We start from the raw sequence: 20,894 nt of genomic DNA on the forward strand, positions 1-20,894 counted from the left end.
ATTTTCGAACACGAGCTACGATCTCAAACTCATATCAGATGGTAACATCTCTGTTTGACTGCATATGGTCCCCATAAAATAAAATAAAATAAATACTCAGACCATTCCCCTGGCTGCCCTCCTGTCATCTAGAACACCTTTCACCATTTATTGTCTATGGAGCAGTTCCAGATTTTTTACCCTGTGGCATCATAACTTTAGACTTTTACCACTGTAGTTATTTGATTTGGGGGAGTGGTGTTCATGTGACTAATATTTTTGGACTGTCATGGACCACAACAATAACATGTATGAATTTTGAAAATGGGCGTTGTTTCCCAAGTGCTGCACAGTTTTGCAGGATCACCAGCAGATGGCGCCTGTGGACTTCCTCTACAGTCTGCAGCACATCATTGTGCATCTTCTATGGCTCTGTATGTGCAATAAGTATATATTATGCAAGCTTTGTCTTATGGGTAAACTTAATGGACAGGAGTACAAATCAAAGATGTGAAGCACACCTTTGCAAGCACTGTATTTTCCACAAGTTGGCTGTACACATAATAAACTTTATGGTATAAAACAATTAGAAACAGCTGAAACGATCATTCAATCACTTTTTGCAAAAGTTCAACTTACAAAGAAAGCACACAGCATGGGACACATTAACTCCCACAATTATCCAGCAATGCAAAATGGGGAAAAAAGCTCTTGATTAAAACCTATATAAATTCTTAAGCAGCATAGCTTTCAGCATAAATGCAGGCTACATGGTACAAAATGCACACTGTGCATGTAAAGACATCTTTGAGCCCAACTGAGGGGTGTCAGTATGGATAAAGGTTTTCAAACCACTTAAATGTATCGTCCGATACACAATGCATAGGATGAGATAGAATTTCAACAAATGCCTCACACTGCAACACAAAGCACGTGTGTCTGGCAATGGTATAGATCAAGCATTTGGATGCAGCTTGGTAATTTGAGAAACCTACAGTACATTAGCCACGGTATGTCATACAACAAAACTACACAAAAATTTGTTCAAAATAGCCCCACTCAGATAGCATACTGCTTTGGCTGCTTCTTCAGGCTCATAGATCTTTCAGTTTGCGAAATAACGTGAGTGGCTCTGTTGTTGAGAAGTCTGCATTCATGAAGAACATCTGCAGAAAAAGACATGCAGGGCGATCATTATATCAGACACCACACTGTAAACACAACATAGTGTAGCAGAAGAACTGGTAGATCAAATGCAACCTCTTACCATTAAACTGTTTGTAGGCTTCTTCAATAATGGCATTGTTTGATCTCTTTATCTCCCAGTAATTATCCTCCACCCATGGTTTGCAATCTGGTTGCTCAACAAGCTGTCCATTCTTGTACAAACCGGCTGGACATTTTATAGAAAGAATACAAGTTCAGTAATCACTTGAAAAAGAAAACTTTTAGTCAAGAAAGGCAAAATCGGCACAACAGACACGTCAGTATCCAGCAGTGTGTGTAAGATCAATACTATGATCAACAACTAAACTTCATCTGATGAATGGAGTATGATAACAAGTTACCAGTCATGACACAACAACACTTATTCACAACTGTACCTTTAATGGTATCATCAATGTCTTTACATAATTGGTACAACTCACTGCCACGTCCCACCACTCTTTCCCCTATGATTTAAAAACAGAGTAAAACATGTATGATAGTCTAAGCATTCATGCTATGCAAAGAATACATGAAAAAAAAAAAATATATATATATATCTTACCATCCAGCACCTTGATGTTGGGGAACATCTCAAGAACTACGTTTCTGTATGCTGTGTTCCTGCACACTGACATGGAGAAAATCATTGCCAGTGATTAGAATTTTCCATCTAAGTTGTTCTCAAATAAAGTCATGAAAAATGAAGATAAAATAAGCTATGATAAAATATGATTGCACCAGAAGTAGCAGTCTGATAAATCTGTTTACCTTACAGCTGCTGTAGATTGAAATACATCTCTACATTGTTCATACACTATTATTAAGTCATTATATTATGACGCTAAATGTGTAATGGCCTACTGACAGACACAGACACGGAAACTGTGATAATATTTGACCCCAAACACCCCCAGAGGAGCATGCAATGACTCACGAAGATGTTTAAAACTAACAGCACTGTTGGGAGGATGCTGAAATTCTTAGTGATAGCACTGTAGCAACAGTCAGTCATACATGGAACATAACAGTGCAAGTATTGGGTAAACGGCGGTCAGGTCAATGGATAATATACCTACAATGTGTATTATGACAAGATTAGATAAGACTTTTTTTAAGCCGAGGGAAATTACTTTGCAGCAGTTGCAACACAAAGTTGGAAGTTTCAGATACAAAGATAAAAAGCCCGAAATAAAACAGTGGGTGCAAAAAATAAACATTATATAGCAGCAAGGTGCAAACGAGGTGCAATCCAATATAGATTATTATCATTTACCTGGATTGGAATAATTGTAGGTGTTGTCTTTAAGACGTATATTTTCTAGCTTTCTCAAAGGTTGAAGGCAGTGTAAGCTCTCGGTGCTGTTGAAAAACAAAACAGATGAGAAATTATTTCACATGATCAATTCAGACTGTTGCTGCTGTTTAGAAATCATCACTAGAGACACAATATTTTCTTGTATAACATCAATGACATTAAATTGTTTGTATACTGTGTAATTAACACTGTAATAATTGATACATTCACATTTTGAAACATCTAGGGCAAGCATTTAGTCAATGATCATTACCTGGATATGTTATTACCAGCCAGGTTTAAGTGCTGTAAACTTTCACAGCTGCGCAGGGGCTCTGAAAGTACAAAAGTAATAACATTTCATTTAATCTAATCCTATTCATGTAAGAAACAGTGTTGATATGTAAACATATTCAAGATGAAAAGACAGAATATATGTGTTACCTAAATTGGAAATCCTGTTGGCAGACAAACAGAGTACAGAGAGCAGCCGCAGAGATGCTAGAGGAGCTAAATTTGAGATGTTATTTCCAGAGAGGTCCAGTTTCTCTAAATTCACACACTCTCCGATGCAGCCGAGATCATGGATTCCTGCAAGACACACAGTTCATCATTATATGATGCATTTTTGAAGGCTTTAATAGTAGATATAGCTATTAATTCAATCTCACCAAGATTTCTCAGTTTGAGAAACAGTATCGACTCCAAATCAAATTCCCCTGTACGTGACTTGAGCAGCACAGCAGTTATCTTCTCGCAGTCTGCATCTGAAAGAATCAGGAGAAATAAGACTGCGGCAGAACAAATCACACTCACTTTTCTCTTCTTATAAACGCAACACAATGGCAGTGTCCTTATTTGTGAGTCAGCGCCGTGAAAAGCAGAATGCTGGAAGCGTTGTGTCGGCTCTGTTTACTGTGTAACAATCAAGCAGCCCATGCAATCATTCTCGAAATAGGAAATAACAATTCAGGCAGAGCTTGAATTCCATATCTGGCAGCACACCAAGCTCTTGGTCTGCCAGCTCCAGAGGAGAGGGTCGCAAACAGGCAGATGGACTGTTTGTCTGTGATGGTATTAGCTCGCCAGTTGCATGCATGAATAACAACTGAGGAAGTTATATTTGGTTTAATTTCCTCAGGCAGAATCACTCCTTAACTCTGACTGCACATGAATACTCTTTCATGAAGACTGCACAAAGGAAATTCCCTGACAAGGACAAAAAATGACTCATCAGGTTAAGCAGGAATAATGATGCTGTGGTCTGTTTATTTTTTTCCTTTTCATACTGCCAGATTTTCATTTACATCAAGTCAAGTTTTATTTATTTTACTTTATATGCAAATTACATGAGGGCTGGCAGACAGGCTACTATGACACAACTACAAAAGAGCGGAAGACGGTCGTGGGTGGGTTAAATGGGGCCACCAAACACACATCTCACGCACGTGAACACCTGCAGAGACAAAAGTGATGATGTTTAGCTTAGCTTGACAACAGTAAATGTTGTTAGCTAATGTTAATAGCTACCCGTATCTTAGCGGTGAGGCTGTGATATCATGAGGACGATTCAGTCGGATGAAAGAAAGTGGGTGAGTCATAAAATGGTAATTGTTCTTTTTTTTCCCCTCTGTGATGATAAAATGTATAACGACGGATACGTTGTTAGCTACATGTTAGCCGAAGCTAGCTAACACGCACAAGCAGCTAGCGGCTAGCATAGCAACAAGCTATCCATCACAACTTACCTTGGTCTTTATCGCGCTTTGAGTCCATCGCGGGAAACTTTGCTACTTTTAAAGCTGCCTGTCTCAATAAAAGGTGGTTTTAACTAATGCAGCAGAGAGATAAGATGGTGGTTAGTTTAGGGTAATTGTGATATTGGCATCTGTCCTGGGGTGCAGTCAGGACAAGCTCACTGTACTGCTGTGCTGCATTAGCACGCAGGTGGATGAGACGGACTTCAGTGTGTGCTGCAGTCCAGCAGAGCTGAGGCACAGGCGGAGGAAAAGCACTGTGTGTGCAGAGGAAGGATGAGGATGTGGCTGGAAACAAATGTTGCAGCATTTGTTAGATCTTGTTTCATCAGGTGCAACAGGTTCTTTGTCAATTAAAAGTTTTGTTCTTGTTACAGCACAGCTAAAAGTGATTCCTCATATGGGTTTGCGATGGCTCTGTAGTAGTCAATCCTGAATTATAGTGCAATTTAGCGGTAATTCAACAGGATTAAAAAATTAGCATGCAAAGTCTAATCCAGTCAGGGGTGAAATAACGCACAAAAATATGCAATTCTAATAGATGTTAATTTGTTTTGGGAAAATGCAGGAGAAGAAAATTATGGAAATTGGATTAATGGGAATTGTCTGGAATTAGTCTTTTCTTCCAGGTTGTGTCTTTCCTACAAGGATAATCAGCTTGCTTTGCCCGGGGCCACTTTTGCAAAATGACAGCAATTGCAGCAGCCCCAAATAAGTAGTCTATGGTGTACGCAGTAGAGGTCGACAGATAATCCGTATCGATAAATAAATCGCTAATAATTTTTATGCATTCATTTTTTATTCAAATTCTCATTTGGATTTATATTTTTAAAACTACTACTGTAAGCCATGGCCAGCTTGGCAGGAAATGTCCTGCAAATTGCAAATAAATAAACAAGCAATATAATATAACATAATATAATATAATGAATATGTATATATATATATATATACTCATTATATTATATTATAATTGTGTTGCAGAAAAAAACATTCTTTTTAGTCCATTTTCTTGTTTGTTTTTGGTTTATACTTTTATTCATTTATTTATTTATTATTATCATTATTATTATTATTTGCATATTTTCAGGTGAGTTTACTAAAATGTTGCTACTTTTGGGGTTATTTCTTTTTAAGTTTGTCGTTGTCTTTCTCCATGTTTCTCAAGGAAGTCAAACCACCAATTTGTGCACGTTTCAAAGGGTTAAGCTGCTTTTTGCCTTCTTCCCATGTTTTTAAAAGAAATCAAGCCAATTTGCTCTGGTTCCAAAGGGTTAAATAATGAAGTTGTTTGCATGCACAGCTGGCAAACACAAACGAGCTGCAGCATTTCATCAGTTGATGTCATGCTGTATCCGTTCTGTTAACATGAAGCAGCTCCACAAACAGCATCTTCATTAGCAGCCTGCAATTAACATTCATTTATGCATGCATTTCTTTATTTATTTACCTGCGGTCCTATTGGTCCGCCTCTCCGCGGTGGACAGCAGCTGGCTGCTTAAAGAGGAGCAGAGATCAGTTTGCAATTCAACCTCCACCGGCTCCGACACACGAGGACAACACTATTCTACTTTTCATTTTTCATGTTTTTTTTTAAATGCATCCTCTGCGTTTTGAAGGCATGGCGGACATCTCCAGCGAGGACGATAACAACAACAACAACAACCTGTTCTAAGAGTTTGCTGCGTCGTCGACTCATCCTGTGCGGAGACTTTGTCTTTGCCGCGGAGCCACTAAATGCCTTTCAATGAGAAAAGGCTTTGGACGTTCAGTGCTGTGAATGTGTACAAACAACAAATCACTTGAGTAAGATGGGTAATAAGCAGACAATATTTACCGACGAGCAACTTGATGCCTACCAGGTGAGCTTGCATGCGCGCGTTTACCTGCAGCATGATAGTGGGAATACAATTCCACATTCAGAAAACGCATGTTAAAGCCTTTAATACGTAGCCTTAATATGCCTAAGCAGAAGTAACAGTGTGACGCTTGTAGGCTACTGAATTACTGTCAGTTTTTGTAATGCTTAACCCTTGAAAACCTTAACAAATTGAATTGAGAAGCAACTCAGCAAGACATGGCCCAAAAGATAGCAAGAAATTAGCATAAAGTTAAAAGCAAATTACCTGAAAAAAGCAACAATGAAAAGAAAAAAAAGAAAGATTAAAGTAAAAAAACAAATTAAGAAAATTTGAAAAGAAAATTTGCTTAAAAAAATACGCATACATAATTTTAAGGGTTAGGATTAAATTTATTTTCCCCAGTTTTTAAAATCAAATTTTGAGGGAATTTTCTTGTTACCTTTTACTTTTTTTCATGCAATCTGTGGGACATGTCTTAGAAGGTTGCTTACTGCCATTTCCACTGTGTTTTTGAAATAAAATTATTTGTTTAGGATTCAAAGGTTTCAATATTCGTGAAAGTCATCTGAAAGCAGAATGAGAAAAATTATGTCGATTCAGGATTCAAAGTGCACACAATGTGTCACTTTTGCATGACTAGTATGATCATACATCAGCATCTATCTTATTTTCTTGATTTTGACCAAGTCTCTCCTGACAGTACAACCCTGTGTGTCCCTGATTTAATGGCTAAAGCAAAAATTACTGAACAGTTTGTGAGATTGAGAGGAAAGCAAATTAATATACTTGGGTGCTCTCCATCCGTTAATGATAGGCAATAATCAATTTCCTGCTGCAGTTAGGCCAGTTATGACTCTGCTGTTAAAATATTTACAAATTCCTGACAGCATAGGATAGCAGGAGGTTTTGATTTCATTGCCACAGGAGGATCTTGTGTTCTTTTTGTCACCATCTGAGAAGATCTGCATGTCCGCTGTAACAATAATCCAGGTTTTCCTGGGAAGAAACGTGTCTTCTTGTGCACAGGTTTATCATGTGGTTAGGTGTGGACTTAATAATTGATGCCAAGCCGGCATGACATGCTGTGAAACTCTACTCTCAGGAGACAGTTTAGGTCTCAAGAGCCTCTCTGGTTACTTCCTACTGCTCTTGAAAAAAACCTGTACTGTTAGTAGTGTAGTACTGTAGTTTCTGTCTTATGTCACCAGATTGGGTTGTTATCAGCCCATTAAATGCCCGTTATCTGTGGTTTTGGCCTTATATACTGTATATGGTAAATTTTTTCTCATATTGTACAAGAGGGATCAGATATTTAAGATGTTACATCCAATTTGACATCAGTATTTTTTTGTTTGTTCATCAGCATTTTTTATCTACTGTTCGGTGTAGACTCAATTTTGAATCTAACATGATGCAGACTTTATGGTGTGATAATCTTACAGATACTGCTTTACCCAAATATCCTCAGTAGATCTGTTTTGACTTAAGGGGGGAGGTCTGTCTCTACGGAGCTCAGCTGGCTGCGCTCTGCTTCTCACACTCAGAGCACAGCTCACACAGAATGGATACAAGGGAAAATGTAAACTGAGGTGCCTCCGCTAGGCCTGTTGGATAGTGTGCGTGCCAACATGCGTGTGTCAGACAACAGCAGATTATGTTCCCCTCGCCACATCTTCCCTATTGCAAAGTGGCAGGTGACAAACCTCACATACGTCATCATTTAAGAGACACTAGACACTCCCACAAGCGTTTATTGTGTGACCTCAGAGGAACCGTAATGTTGTTTTAATGAATTTGTGACTCACGGATTACTCATTGAGTGTTTTATAGATGAGGTGAATATTTATATTGCTTTAATCAATTCATCATACAGTTTTTTTTGTCAAACATCAGTGATTTTGATGCTGTTTTCTCTTACTGCAGGACTGTACGTTTTTCACCCGGAAAGAAATTCTGCGGTAAGAGTTTTTTTATCTGCTCCTATTAATTCTAAAGCAATGCTCACATCAGGGATGCTTTACTGAACAGGCAAACTGAGGACAGAACCCGGGGCCTAAAGTGTCAGGGGCCCCACTGGCCCTCACCTGTGAAATGTGACTCAAATTAACACCTGATTACCAGGAAAAAAAACTCAAAACAATTAAAAAAAGATCACCAAGAGATGCAACAGAACTGCAAAGAGACAGAAAGTAACAAAACCCGCAAAACGTCCACAGAGACACAAAAGGACTATACAAAGAGACACAAAAAGGACACATTACCAAAAAGAGATCCAAAGAACTACAAAAAAGACAAAACCACAAAGAGACGAAAAATTAGCCCAAAGCAACACAAAACAATTACAGACATAAAATGATTACAAAAAAGACAAAATTATCCTAAAAAGACACAAAATTACCACAATAAGATGCAGAATTAGCCCAAAGAGACCGAAAGACAAAAAAGGAAAAAAATTACTTTTAAGAGACACGAAACCCCGAAAGGATGCAAAAAGACTACAGAGAGACATTAAACCACCACAGAGTCTGTGTGTCTTACTCCTTTGTAGGAGAGGTGGTGGGGCCCTTTGCATATCTATGCCCAGGGGCCCATTGTCCCATAATCTGCTCATGATCAAAATGCATTTTATTTCCACATGTTCCCTCCTTGCTCTATGCACTGCTGTTAGCATGTGCTTTAGGTGGACATCCAAGCCAAGCTGTCATTGCAAAGGACGGTATACAAAAGAGTCCCTACTGAGACCGCATTCGGCTCCTGCTGGACGATTCAAAGTGTCTCACACGCTTAGCCTCACCAAGTCGTCACATCACACTGCTGCCCTCCTCGGAAACCTAATGCTGAAGATGATTTCACTGGCAGCTGTGACGTGAAGTATTTGGACAGTGTTCAAAAAGCTTGCTTCTTGTACATCGTAGCCCATTCAGATCATATCAGCCGGCTTACAGCATTAAATTAACAGCAGAATTGAAAAAGTAACAAATGCATTTTCATTGAATATACCTGTTTACGTACTCACAGTAACTTTGTCGTAATTGGAGTATAACAAAAACGACTTCAAAAATCTCAATTCAGCCTTGATTTGAAGAATGAAAAATAAAATTTTAGAAAATTGAATTCAGTTTTAGAAAATTGAATTCAATTTTCTATTTATTTATTTTTTCATTTTTGACATGAAATATTTAAATGATTTAAACAATGTTTTTTTTTTCTTTTGGTTTTGGAAAGGAATATTGAAAAAACAAGTTTTTTTTGTTCTGAAAAAATAACGAATAAATGATACAGGGATTTATAACAATCACAGATGTGTTATTTGATAAAGAGCGCTGATAAAACCGATATACAACAACAGTAAATTTGACATTAAAATCATTTAAATGTGGCATTTAATACAACTTGTTACTGAACTCAAACTGTCATGTTCGTTGGTATATGTACTAGAAGAAATCATGTATTCTGGCATATGGGCACAACATAGCTAATATAAGATTATTCTTATTTTAATCTACGCAAATGAGATTTTCATTAGTAATGGAGCAAGTTATAATTGTAACATGTGTTAATGTACCAATATCATCAATATTTCAGTTTGGAGAAAAAAAAAGCAAATAAATAATACAATCTATGCAAAGCAAATTTAAGGAATACAGTAATTTACACAGAGTTAGTATATTGCCATTGATCTTTAGCGGCTGCTAAATTTGCTTATACATCCTAAATGACTTTTTCACCCAATCCATTAGTTATCTCTTTATATCTCCTCATCAACTCAGCAAGTACAAACAGCCCACCGTGACACTTGTAATTACATCTATAAATGGCATCATATGTGCACTTATTGTTTATGGAGTTTGCTGGCATGTAAGATAAAAATCTTTTGGTATTTTGTCAGTGAAGATCTAGAAGCTTCTGTCCTGTAGCAGCATCAGTATGTTACCTAAACCTCCGGAAGTCACGCTGACCTTTTGACTGTGGTGTTGCTTTCAAGTGTCAGATTTCTGTCTCTTTTGACATGTGGAACCCTCAACACTTGACAAAAAAAATGAAATAAATATCAATCTACTCTTAATGATTGCTTGAGGTATCAAGACTCATTGGGTGGCGTCATTTCTCTTCTCCTGTCACTCACCTTCTTGACGACAGCCATAAATAAAATCAATCCTTTTAATGGAATTAAGCAGTGATGCTCACATTTCAGTATCTTTCATCAGCTGTTCTAGATGTCGGAAGATAAATCGCTACTTAAAGAAATTAAATACTGATACTCAAGAATGTTGCAGTGTAACAGTAGAAAAAATGAATGCTGTTTGCAGGAATTTGGGGTGTGATTTGCTCAGTAAAGTTTATTTTTGAAATGACACCTCTAAAGACTTTGCATGCATGTGCTACTGTCTTCTAAAAATACACAAACTATCAACAATTAATAAAGGATAAAAATGCAACATATTACACAACATGTTGCTACATTGTTTATTTGTAAAGCAGAGTCAATAAAATCATTTTATAGTGATTTCTAACGTTAGTGCTCTATGTTAAACCAAAGCACTACCCACATTGTTGATGAGATTAGATTTGAAATTTGCCTTGGACTTCTAGTGTCTCCAATATAAAAAAAAACGCTTAAAAAGCAGTACATAACAATAAAATACAACAATTAAAAAAACAAAAAATACATTCATTCATCAATTTTACATGCCCATTTGATTTTTATTTATTTTAACCATGTAAAAAGAAAAAAATGAAAATGTTATACAAACACAGATAAAAGTAAAAAAAAATAGTAATAATAATTACAGACACTGACAAACATAAAGCAAAAGATATGGTCAAATACATACTGACTTGCTTTACATATTCGAAAAGGAGTGAGAAGAAGTAAAAATGTATTTAATCCTATCCGTTCTCCATAAAACACTGAATTTGAATTGGCTAGCTTAATCATTCATTCATACCTATACTATAAGTAATTAAATGTATACATGCACCCACGTACACAAAATGAAATATCTGACTTTATGTCATTATTAACAGAAAAAAAGAGGAAGATAAAGCCGGAAAAAAAGAAATACTAAGTAACTAAATAAATAAATAGTAACTGCTGTAACACCCAGTGGTTGTCAAACCTCCTCTTCATCCCTGTACCTCGTGAAAATTGTGCTTTTACACATAATTTTAAACTGGTTTATGTCTGGACATTGCTGTAGCTCAACATTTCAAACTGTTCCACACTTAAACTCCACAGGTTGATAAACCAAAACATTTTCCTGATGGTCCGAAAACTATACGATTTGAAATTAAATTTTCCCCTTAAATTGTAACAACCGTTTCAAACACTAAAAAATTTTCAAGAAGTAGGTTATTATTAGCCTTTAACATTATTTGCGCTGTTTGAAATACCACAAAATGAAATAATGCACAAGTTTAACAATACTTTCCTCAGCTTGACTCTCTACATTTATATGTTTTTTCTTTCCTGTCCAACAAAACAAAGTCTTTCTATCCCTTTTTCCTCCTCAGTGGCTATTGGCCCCTGACTTTGATTCCAAGGCCATCAGTGGACTGGAAACCAAATTGACAATCAGCAGAGGGCGTAATTGGGTCCTACACTTTATGACCCTCATAAAACACCCCTTGTTTCCGTCTCCAGCTGCGGCGGTTACAGCACAGTTATGTAATGTGGTCATAAGGTCATAAGGATTTGAACCTTTCAGCATGATGTCATATTTAGCTCTATAACATTTCAATGTTTTTGTATCTTTACATGCAATGGTTTGGCATGTCACGCATGAAGTTAATAACATTGAGGAACACTTTCCAGAGTCATGGTGCATTAGAAGTGCAGGTTTAGCCATTCATTTCTCCCTGTGTACCAGTGAAACTCCATCATTTTGACAGATTTATCTAAATTAATTGTGGTGAGTTTGTCCTCTAAAACCAGTGTCCCTGCTGATAAATGGCTCCGCTCCGGCCACGACAGGATTAGTCAAAGGACAGAGTGAATGGAGCGCTGGAGATAAACGCTCACTTTTTCAGACTTCATGTGTTTATCATTCAGACAGCCACTGACTGTCAATATTCTCAATAATGAGCAGCATAAAATTCAAGGTTTTCAGCAAGGAAAGAAGGACTGGAGAGAGAACGATAGGCATAAATTGTTAGTTCATTACATCATCTTTCTGCTATCAGTGAGTTGTGCTGTGTATTTCTCTGAGTGCAGTATCTTAGGTTTTAGCTGTTTGTTTTGAATAAAAATCAAGGTTGTTTTATGCCTCCACCCCAGCGATAACAGTGGCTGGAGAGGGTCAAAGGGTCTCATTCATGAAACTTTAGGAGAACAAATTTGTGGAAAAAGTGTAACCAGAACATTTTGTAGGTACAAACAAAATCTACAGCTGGCTCTGACCGCTCATGGAGCTTGTGTTGATATCCAAATCTTCAGAAACTGCCTTATATATGTGGGGAGAAATGTCAGTGTGCAGTTTTAATTTCCTCAAATCAGGCACAGAAGTCCACATTGATTCAAGGATGAGCTTATTAGAATTTGGCGTTCAAAGGATAGAGGTCCTCCCAAAACATTATTTTCTAGTATAGTAGTGGATGTATAGTTTTATCTTGTAAATGGCAGTAAACCAGAAGCATAAAAAACGTAGTATCAATGTTCAAAAAATGTTTTTCATTTCTCTTCTAGGTTGCACGGCAGATATCATGAGTTGGCTCCACATCTTGTACCGATGGACTACACCAATGAACCTGACTGTAAACTGCCTTTAGCCTTAATAGTCAACATGCCTGAGTTAAAGGTAAAAAATCCAGTACCTCAGTAGGTCTTGTATTGTCCCTCTTTCCTAATAGATCAGCCTCTTTTTACCCTCTTTTTTATGTTTTTCACATGCGACATGTACCCGTGTTTGTTTTTTCTTATTTTGGATTGTGCTATAAGAACACTAACACAAACACCCACTCTTCATGTGGGCAGACACCTCAATCAATACACTCTCTCTTTCAGAGGGCGGAATTGATTTTCAACCATCACCATCGCTTATCTGATTGCATGACACCACATTCTGTGCGCTCATGAAAGTTAATGTCCCATGAAACGCTCGGCCTCTCTCATCCTGACTGACGCGCCCCCCGTCTATTTTTGAGTACCTGCCATTTGAAAAGAACAAGCGGAGCTTTTAGAAATGCCATTTTGTGTAACATCACAGCCACATTTACATCCACTTTTCTCCTGTGCGGCAGACACAGGTACCACACCATTTTATATGGAGTCCTTATCCACCAGGGGGTTTAGCACAGAGACTCATAATCTGGGCATAATTGGCCCTTGCCTCTAAAAGCGTCACATGATTGCAGGGCCTGTAAAGACAGACAGGAGAAGGATGGAGACCACTGAGGCCGGATTGATGAGTGCTACCAAAGTGCTCTACAGCTTCATAACCATAAACACACTCATATCTTGCTGAGTTTTAATGAGATGTGTTGAGTGGACTGCATTGATCCAGGCTGCACTGACATGTCTGAAGATATGCAATTAAAAAATGCTTTACTTTAGATGCGTGACTTCTTTTGCTCCTCTACACATCACCTGTGTGTATATTGCGAGGATGATAGAATGATACGGTTTTTGAATTTATTGCAAATTGTGTCAAATCAGCTAATTACCCGGGATATAAAATGTTCAGTCACAACTTATGGTTGAGCAACGAAGGAGAAAATATTGGCTGCAGCGTATTAGCAAAGAGAGGGTGTCAGCCTTTTTTGGTTGAACCCTCTGGTCAGCAGAAAACACCAGTTTATACCTCTGCAGATCAGATGTGGAACTGACAACAGCAGCTGAAAACAAATGGTCATAAAACCTATTTCTTTTGGGAAGATAAATATTTCTCTTATCCAAACCACATAATGCAGGAAATCATACATGTACGATAATACATCACAGGGGTGTCACAATTATTGTATTGGAGATAACTGTGATATTTAAAGAATTAAATATTAACTTCATGTTAACAATAGGCTTCACATATGATAATTGGCAACATTTTTTTTAAATCTCTCTTCTGTTTTCTCTTAATTATCTGGTAAAAGAAAATATATGAGAAGTCAACTCCAGACATACAAAATGCTCTTAACCATTCAAATTTGCCCTCACCCAGGTTTGCTCAGTGATGACTCCCACTTGATCATAAGGCCAGGGATATAGTGGGGATATAGTTGCTTTTTAACCTTACAAGCGCGTACACGTTCGGCTGCGTCTTGCTGCATCATGAGCATTCTTGCAGACATACTTGCCTATACTATCCTTAAAAACTTACTTTTATAAGAAAGCCTTCTCTTAAAATGATTATTTGATGGCGTTACATTTTTAACTTATTGTCTTTGCATTTTACAGTGGTCCTGTTTTAGTTTTGCCGTGTGACTATTTTAAGCACTTCAAATACTTTGCACTCTTACCTGTGGTAAATTCAAGAGTTTGTTCTTGTTCAGAATGTGGTACATAAGGCCTCTAAATCAAGCCCGTCAGGACAATGGGGAGTACATGTTTCGTGCTGCTAACACTGTGTTTACTCTCTCACATCTGCTCTGACTCTACACTGGCCCTGCTGTTTGCATACATACTGCGTCTGCGTTACTTTTTGAGGACGTGCACAGCTGACACACAAAGGAGGATGCATGGCAGTCATCATGTGTACAATGCAGTCCACTCAACACATCTCATGTGTACACGTATGCATAGTTAACAGCAACTATCAGCACAGGTAACACCCCATAAACACTATATAAGGGCAGGTTTTGTGCTGTATGCAAAGACTCTGACACGTGGAGACTGGAGACATGACACCAAATAAGGTTGTAAGAAGAATGATTTTATATAATAAATAGGAACTTAATTTAATACATCAAAATAATTGCACAAGTGCATGTCAGAAGTTCAGCATTGTTGTACACTTTTGTACAGTTATAGTTACCAACTTGGGGTGACTGTGGCTCTAGAGGTAGGGTGGGTCATCCACTACTGAGAATCAGCGGTTTGATCCCCGGCTCCTCCACTCTGCATGTTGAAGTATCCCTGGGCAATAAACTGAACCCCAAATTGCTCCAGATTGCTCCTGTGCATGTGAAAAGTTTAATGGTTTACTGGTTGAGTGATTCGCACAAGCATAGCCACCTCCCTACACTCATATTTTAAGTATAATTCAGAGATTAATTTTAATTGATTAGCATTTTTAGATTTTTTTTTCTACAGATATCGTAATAATATCATGATGATGAATTCTCTTGACCACAATAAGCATGTAGTGAAATTCAATCTATTGTGGCAGGCCTAATGTGTACAACCATTTGTGTGAATGTTGTCATCCCCTTCGTCTGTAGGAAAACCCATTCCGCAACAGGATCGTAGAGTCTTTCTCAGAGGACGGGATGGGGAATCTCAGCTTCAATGAATTTGTGGACATGTTCTCAGTCCTCAGTGAAATGGCTCCCAGAGAACTCAAGGCCATATACGCCTTCAAAATATATGGTAATGACAGATTTTTCAAAAATATTACTAACACTATTTTTATTTTATTTTTTATTTTATTTTTTATTTTTATTTTTATTTTTACTTTTATTTTTATTTTTGTAGTAGTAGTGGTATGTTTCTCTCTCCTCCCTTTTTTAAATTTATGTATTAAGTAAGTAAATAATTAATTAATTTAATCTATTTTTCCCCTTGCTTTCTCTCCACCAAAATCAGAATGTCTGGTTTAGAATATAGGCACATGCACACACACACACACACACACACACACACACACACACACACACACACCAAAATCAAATCAACATTGTTGACTCTTGTGAAAATTTTGGTAACTGATCTGTTTTCACTGTTCACTGTTTCACTGTTTTATGTTGGTGTTTATAAGTTTTGTGAGTGCTCTGTCTTTTGTCTCGCAGTAAAAATAAATGAATAAGGAAATAAATACATTTAAAAAAATAAAATGATAGAAAACATTACATTCAAACTTTAAACTTTTAAATTTCCAAGAACTCAGTTAGATTAAAAACTGTGATTTATGTGCCCATAGATTTCAATGTGGATAATTACCTGTGCAAAGAGGACCTGGAAAAGACTCTGAACAAGCTGACGAAGGAGGAGTTGACCCCTGAGGAGGTGGAGCTTGTGTGTGAGAAAGCCATTGAGGAGGCCGATTTAGACGGGGACAACAAACTCTCCTTTGCTGACTTTGAAAACATGATCACTAGGGCTCCTGACTTTCTAAGGTGATTAAATGTATCTCGCTGAAGACAAATGACGCTTTAATGTGATGAATGCGTTAATACATTGCATGCGCCTCCTCCTATATGACAAGCCGGGGCACTTTAATATCAGTGCAATCCGTGCATTAGCTCTCATGCTGCAGCGCTGTGAGCTGTGTGTCACAGTTTTCATTCCCCAGATGGCTGGTAATCATTTGCATCATTTAACTGTCAGCCCAACAACATCACTTTAATCCTGAGTCACCGCGATGCACATTCATTTATATGCAAATGGCCTCAGCACAGTCTGTCAACGCTGAAATGCTGAACACAACATTCCTGCGTGTTTATTCTCACATACACAGTAAGTCAGTGTGTTTACATGCATGATGATTAATGCTCTTATTGTCTCCGTTTGTCACTCCAGTACCTTCCATATACGAATCTGAGAGGGCTCCGTGGAAGGTTTCCAGGGTCGGCAGCGAGGTGAACTCTACCTGCACCCTGTCCTGGCCACAGCACAGTGCCTGTCTCCCACTTTCATCATCATCACAAAAAATAAAATAAAGTTCATACACAAATCCTCTCCGGCCTCAACGAGAGAGAAAAAATACTGGATTAAGCTTGCATTAAGCTTTCCAAGGGCCTGGAATTTCTTCATGGAAGATGAAAATGTATTTTCCTTTCACCACCTGTAAAAGGGCTTGACCTGGATTGGTCTCTCATTGGGACAAAAGACTATTCGTCTCACATTTTAAGGTTGAAAAATGGTCCGAAATGAGCCTGACTTTACATTGCTGCATATAATGCTTATCTACCTATATTGCACATGAGAGTCTTCCTACAGTGACGGATGAGATATCAAGTATTTATAAGGATAAGCTTGAAGTTAATGAAAGCATTAAGGGCATATAGATATTTTATAAGAGCTATGCAATATTTGTACACGCAGTGTAATTCTTTTTTTTTTTTTGCTTGTGGCACTAATGATGACAATCTTATCTTACTGTTCTCCAGTTACATGAAGGGCTCTGTCATCGAAACAAAATATTGGTAGCTTTCTTCTGCCTCAGCCATTACACAGCCATCTTTTGGATATACACGTTACAGTATTTTATGTGACTTCAGGTATTTGTGTTACTTTGAATAAATGTGTTTTGTGAATGCATTTTTGTGTGTGAGGGGGGTATTTTTGACGCTGAAAAGGATGATACAATCCTTGATACTTAAAAATGTGTTAACCTGCTGGCTTTCTTTTTTTTTTGTTTAAGTGGGAAGAAGACAATAAGCACCTTAAGATAAAATGACCCAAAAATGAGCAAGAAATTGTAAAAAAGAAAAAGAAAAAAAGCTGAAAATTAAAAAATTAAATTAATTAAAAAATAAATAAAAGGAGGGAAGGAAAGATCGTTAAAAAGAAAAAAAAAAAAGAAAAAATACCTGAAAAAAGTTGAAATTATAACTGTCTGGGTCATTTAGGGGGCCATTATCACAGTGTCCGGGGCAAACTTCCTGATTAACAAAAGAAACCAGGTCCTGCTTGAAGGTATTACACAGCAACAGTTTCTGGGTAACATATAAATTAGAATGAGTATAATAATAATAATAATAATAATAATAATAATAATAATGATAATAATAATAATAATAATAATAATAATAATAATAATAAAATCTCAGTAATTCTTTTTATTAAAAACTAATGTATTTAAGTACTGATACAGTAAGCTGTCAAAGCAAATTTAAACAATTAAAAATACATTTAATTTATAATTTGTTACTGTAGTTTTAGGACATTTGTCCCTTCGCTTTTAGAAATATTTTCTACTAATTTCTTGCAATTTTCTGGATATTTCTGGCTAAGTTGCTCCCTGTGATTTCAAAATAAAACCGAGTTGGGCCAACTCTAGCTCACCTAGCCGAGCATGCATCCCATGTAAGCTACTTAGCTTACATGGGATGCATGGCAGCGACCTGAAATTGACCACTGGCTCTTTGTTAGATGTCATCCCCTCCTTCCTGTCAATCTCCAGCTACAAAAGTCCTAAAATAAAAAAGACACACCATTTCAGCTGACCTGCAACCTAAATGAGATCAGTAACAGCCCATCCATATAATCAGTTCACCCCAACACTCCACCCACGATGATCCAGGAGCGGAAATGACTGCACCTCTGCATGGCCCATCATCGCAGCTATAATAGCTTGTTAAGCAGGATGTGATCGTTAAGAGGGAGCTGCCTCAGCAATCACAAGCATGATTACACCATGGGCACACATCTAATCTCTATGGGAAAGCCGCAGGAAACGACTGTGGTCATGTTGGTCGATTAATCCTTTGAAACCTGGATCGACATCAGTTTTCTTGTGCTGCATTCAGGTGCCTTTCAAAAGCTTTGATTCTTTGAAACATGGTGGAAAAAGGCAACAAGCAGTTTGGCCAGAAATATCCAACAGATTGCAAGAAATTAGTAAAACATGACAGGAAAATTAACTAAACATTAGTTTTAAAGAAGAGGGAAGGATTATCAGAAGAAAAAAAAAAAAGGGAAAATCCAGAAAACTATAATTATAATTTAAAATACTTTTATATTTGAAATGATGTTACACACAAAAATGTAAAAAAAAATATTATAAATAAATAAATACATATTAATAAATAAATGTTGTTATATATTATATTTTACTTTTTTTTTTCTTTTCCCCATTTAGTGAGAAGTGGGACAACAATGGTAACACTGGACAGATAGCTTAGTTTGTTTGCTTTTCTGTGTGTGTGTGTGTGTGTGTGTGTGTGTGTGTGTGTGTGTGTGTGTGTGTACTTTTATAGGTCACTTTTTTGTGACTTATTTACTCATGTTATGCAAATTTTTGAGCCATGTGTCGTTAATTTGCTCGTTGCCTTTTCCCCACATTGTTGATAGAAATCAAACCAATTTGGTGTCAAAGGGGTAATTATGGTTTCTGGGCTGTGGGTTACAGATTTGCCTCAGCTCAGGTTGTACTAGATGAGTCATATGGAGAACATTTTGTTCAGATTCACATCCGAGTCATCGTCACGTCTTTGTGCAATGGCTGCAAAATAAGCATGAGTGCTGCTGCTGAGTCTGACAAATACAAAACAGCTACAAAATAGAAATGGGGACACTGGCTGCAGGCAAAAGCTACATAACAAGCAACTCAGCATCATTCCATCTCAAGTGTGTTACGAAGCAATAGTCTTAGATATTGTGATGGTCGATTATTCAGGCCAGCTCTAGTACAAAAAACATACACATGTATGCTGATAAACACCGAATATGAGTGTGCAAAGTAAAGCCACAGAGGTGTGATTGTTCTCACTCTCACCACCAGCTATGGAAAATAAGGTAAAGTTGACACTGCGTGTCTTCCCACTTGCAAATTTTGGTTCTTAAAACGCTCTGGGAATGGTACAGCGCAATGTTTTATTAATGTTTTCAGCAGTAGGTTTTGTTTAAGCTCCCAGAATGTTCTTTTTAACTCTTAAAAACCTGAGTTAATTTGCTGGATTAAAAAAAAACCATGAAGACAATAAACAATTCTCTAATAGAATTGCTTATTCTAATAATAATAATAAATCATCATCATTTAAAAAATGACCTGAAAATTAAAAATAAATAAATAAATAATAATAATAATAATAATTTTGAATAGGAATTTTGAATTTGAAATAGAAATTTTCTCAAGCTTTAAAAAAAATCCACTAATTAAGTCATCTGAACAGCATATGAAACCTGGTTAATTCTCTCTAAACATTAGAAAATATATTTAAAAAATGTTGTTTACTTATCACATTACATTACATGTTCATTAAAAAGTCTGTAATCTCAGTCCTCAATAACATTTTCTGAATGTTGATTTGAAAACGTGCTCCCTTTGTTCTCATGTAACAATGTTGGAGCGTTTTATCAACGGACATTCTGTAATCTATCACCTCTCACCATCACCAAAACATCCTCAGAATGTTGCAGTTATAACACTGCATCATATTCAGCTTTTAACCTTACAGGATCATTATTTGAAATGATAAACATCCTTAAAAGGTGCTATGAACATTAGATCAAGATGTTTTATTTTAAAACATTATTAAAACTTGTAGGTAATGCTGGCCAATGTTGTGGGAACGTTCCCTGCTAGCTGGGGTAACTCTTCTGAAAGGAGAGGATGTTGAAGTCAGTTAAACAGTGTGCAGTCATCATAGCAGCCAGTTAATTCTCCTATTATCTCCAGTCCCCTTTATGAGGGCGGCATCAAATATTCAAGGCAATACAGCGCCAATTGTGTGGCTTCATTAATTACAAGTCTCACCGAGAACATCTGTTTAATTATGATTCCAGCAGAGAAGCTTCTGGTGCAACGTGATACTGAGGCTGTAAAGCAGCCGAGACTGTGAGCGACTGTTTCTGTGGTTGAGAGGGGCCAAACAGGGTGTGAAGCTCACACTGACTTCTCTCCACGGGACCCTGTCTGTTTTAACTTGATGTAATTTAAGATGAAGCCTTCAGCTCTCACAGCATGACGACAGCGGAGG

General features: G+C 37.2%; 2 protein-coding genes across 4 annotated transcripts; one reads left to right on the top strand and one right to left on the bottom strand.

Annotated features, from left to right (window-relative positions):
- Positions 1-532: 532 nt before the first annotated feature.
- lrrc61 (leucine rich repeat containing 61) lies at positions 533-4,531 on the bottom strand. The gene is made up of 9 exons (XM_042496510.1): positions 4,231-4,531; positions 3,154-3,249; positions 2,927-3,073; positions 2,757-2,817; positions 2,462-2,547; positions 1,751-1,816; positions 1,584-1,652; positions 1,247-1,372; positions 533-1,145 (listed from the first exon to the last, which is right to left on the bottom strand). Exons 1-9 carry the CDS (start codon positions 4,256-4,258, stop codon positions 1,039-1,041), a joined length of 786 nt encoding a protein of 261 aa, XP_042352444.1. The 5' UTR covers positions 4,259-4,531; the 3' UTR covers positions 533-1,038.
- On the top strand, positions 3,914-17,586 carry cib2 (calcium and integrin binding family member 2). Of its 3 annotated transcripts, none has more exons than XM_042496512.1 (6): positions 3,914-4,089; positions 8,025-8,059; positions 12,787-12,898; positions 15,474-15,621; positions 16,172-16,367; positions 16,771-17,586. In XM_042496512.1, the coding sequence occupies exons 1-6, from the start codon at positions 4,042-4,044 to the stop codon at positions 16,790-16,792; spliced, it is 561 nt and encodes a 186-aa protein (XP_042352446.1). In that variant the 5' UTR covers positions 3,914-4,041; the 3' UTR covers positions 16,793-17,586. The 3 variants fall into 3 exon arrangements, with proteins under 3 accessions (XP_042352446.1, XP_042352447.1, XP_042352445.1); XM_042496513.1 differs by having other exon boundaries at positions 3,914-4,074; positions 16,771-17,584; XM_042496511.1 differs by lacking the exon at positions 3,914-4,089 and adding an exon at positions 5,893-6,101.
- The last annotated feature ends 3,308 nt before the right edge of the window (positions 17,587-20,894 follow it).

This window comes from Plectropomus leopardus, chromosome 11 (assembly GCF_008729295.1).
Source record: "Plectropomus leopardus isolate mb chromosome 11, YSFRI_Pleo_2.0, whole genome shotgun sequence".
In the NCBI taxonomy this organism is placed as follows: Eukaryota; Metazoa; Chordata; class Actinopteri; order Perciformes; family Serranidae; genus Plectropomus; species Plectropomus leopardus.

Excerpts from the sequence above, each read along its gene's own strand:
- lrrc61 (XM_042496510.1), bottom strand. The coding sequence starts at position 4,258 with ATGGACTCAAAGCGCGATAAAGACCAAG. Across the intron at positions 3,250-4,230 it reads AAAGCGCGATAAAGACCAAG|ATGCAGACTGCGAGAAGATA; the intron begins GTAAGTTGTGAT and ends TGATTCTTTCAG. Across the intron at positions 1,146-1,246 it reads AGCCTACAAACAGTTTAATG|ATGTTCTTCATGAATGCAGA; the intron begins GTAAGAGGTTGC and ends CTTTTTCTGCAG.
- cib2 (XM_042496511.1), top strand. The coding sequence starts at position 6,051 with ATGGGTAATAAGCAGACAATATTTACCGACGAGCAACTTGATGCCTAC. Across the intron at positions 6,102-8,024 it reads AGCAACTTGATGCCTACCAG|GACTGTACGTTTTTCACCCG; the intron begins GTGAGCTTGCAT and ends CTCTTACTGCAG. Across the intron at positions 16,368-16,770 it reads AGGGCTCCTGACTTTCTAAG|TACCTTCCATATACGAATCT; the intron begins GTGATTAAATGT and ends TTGTCACTCCAG.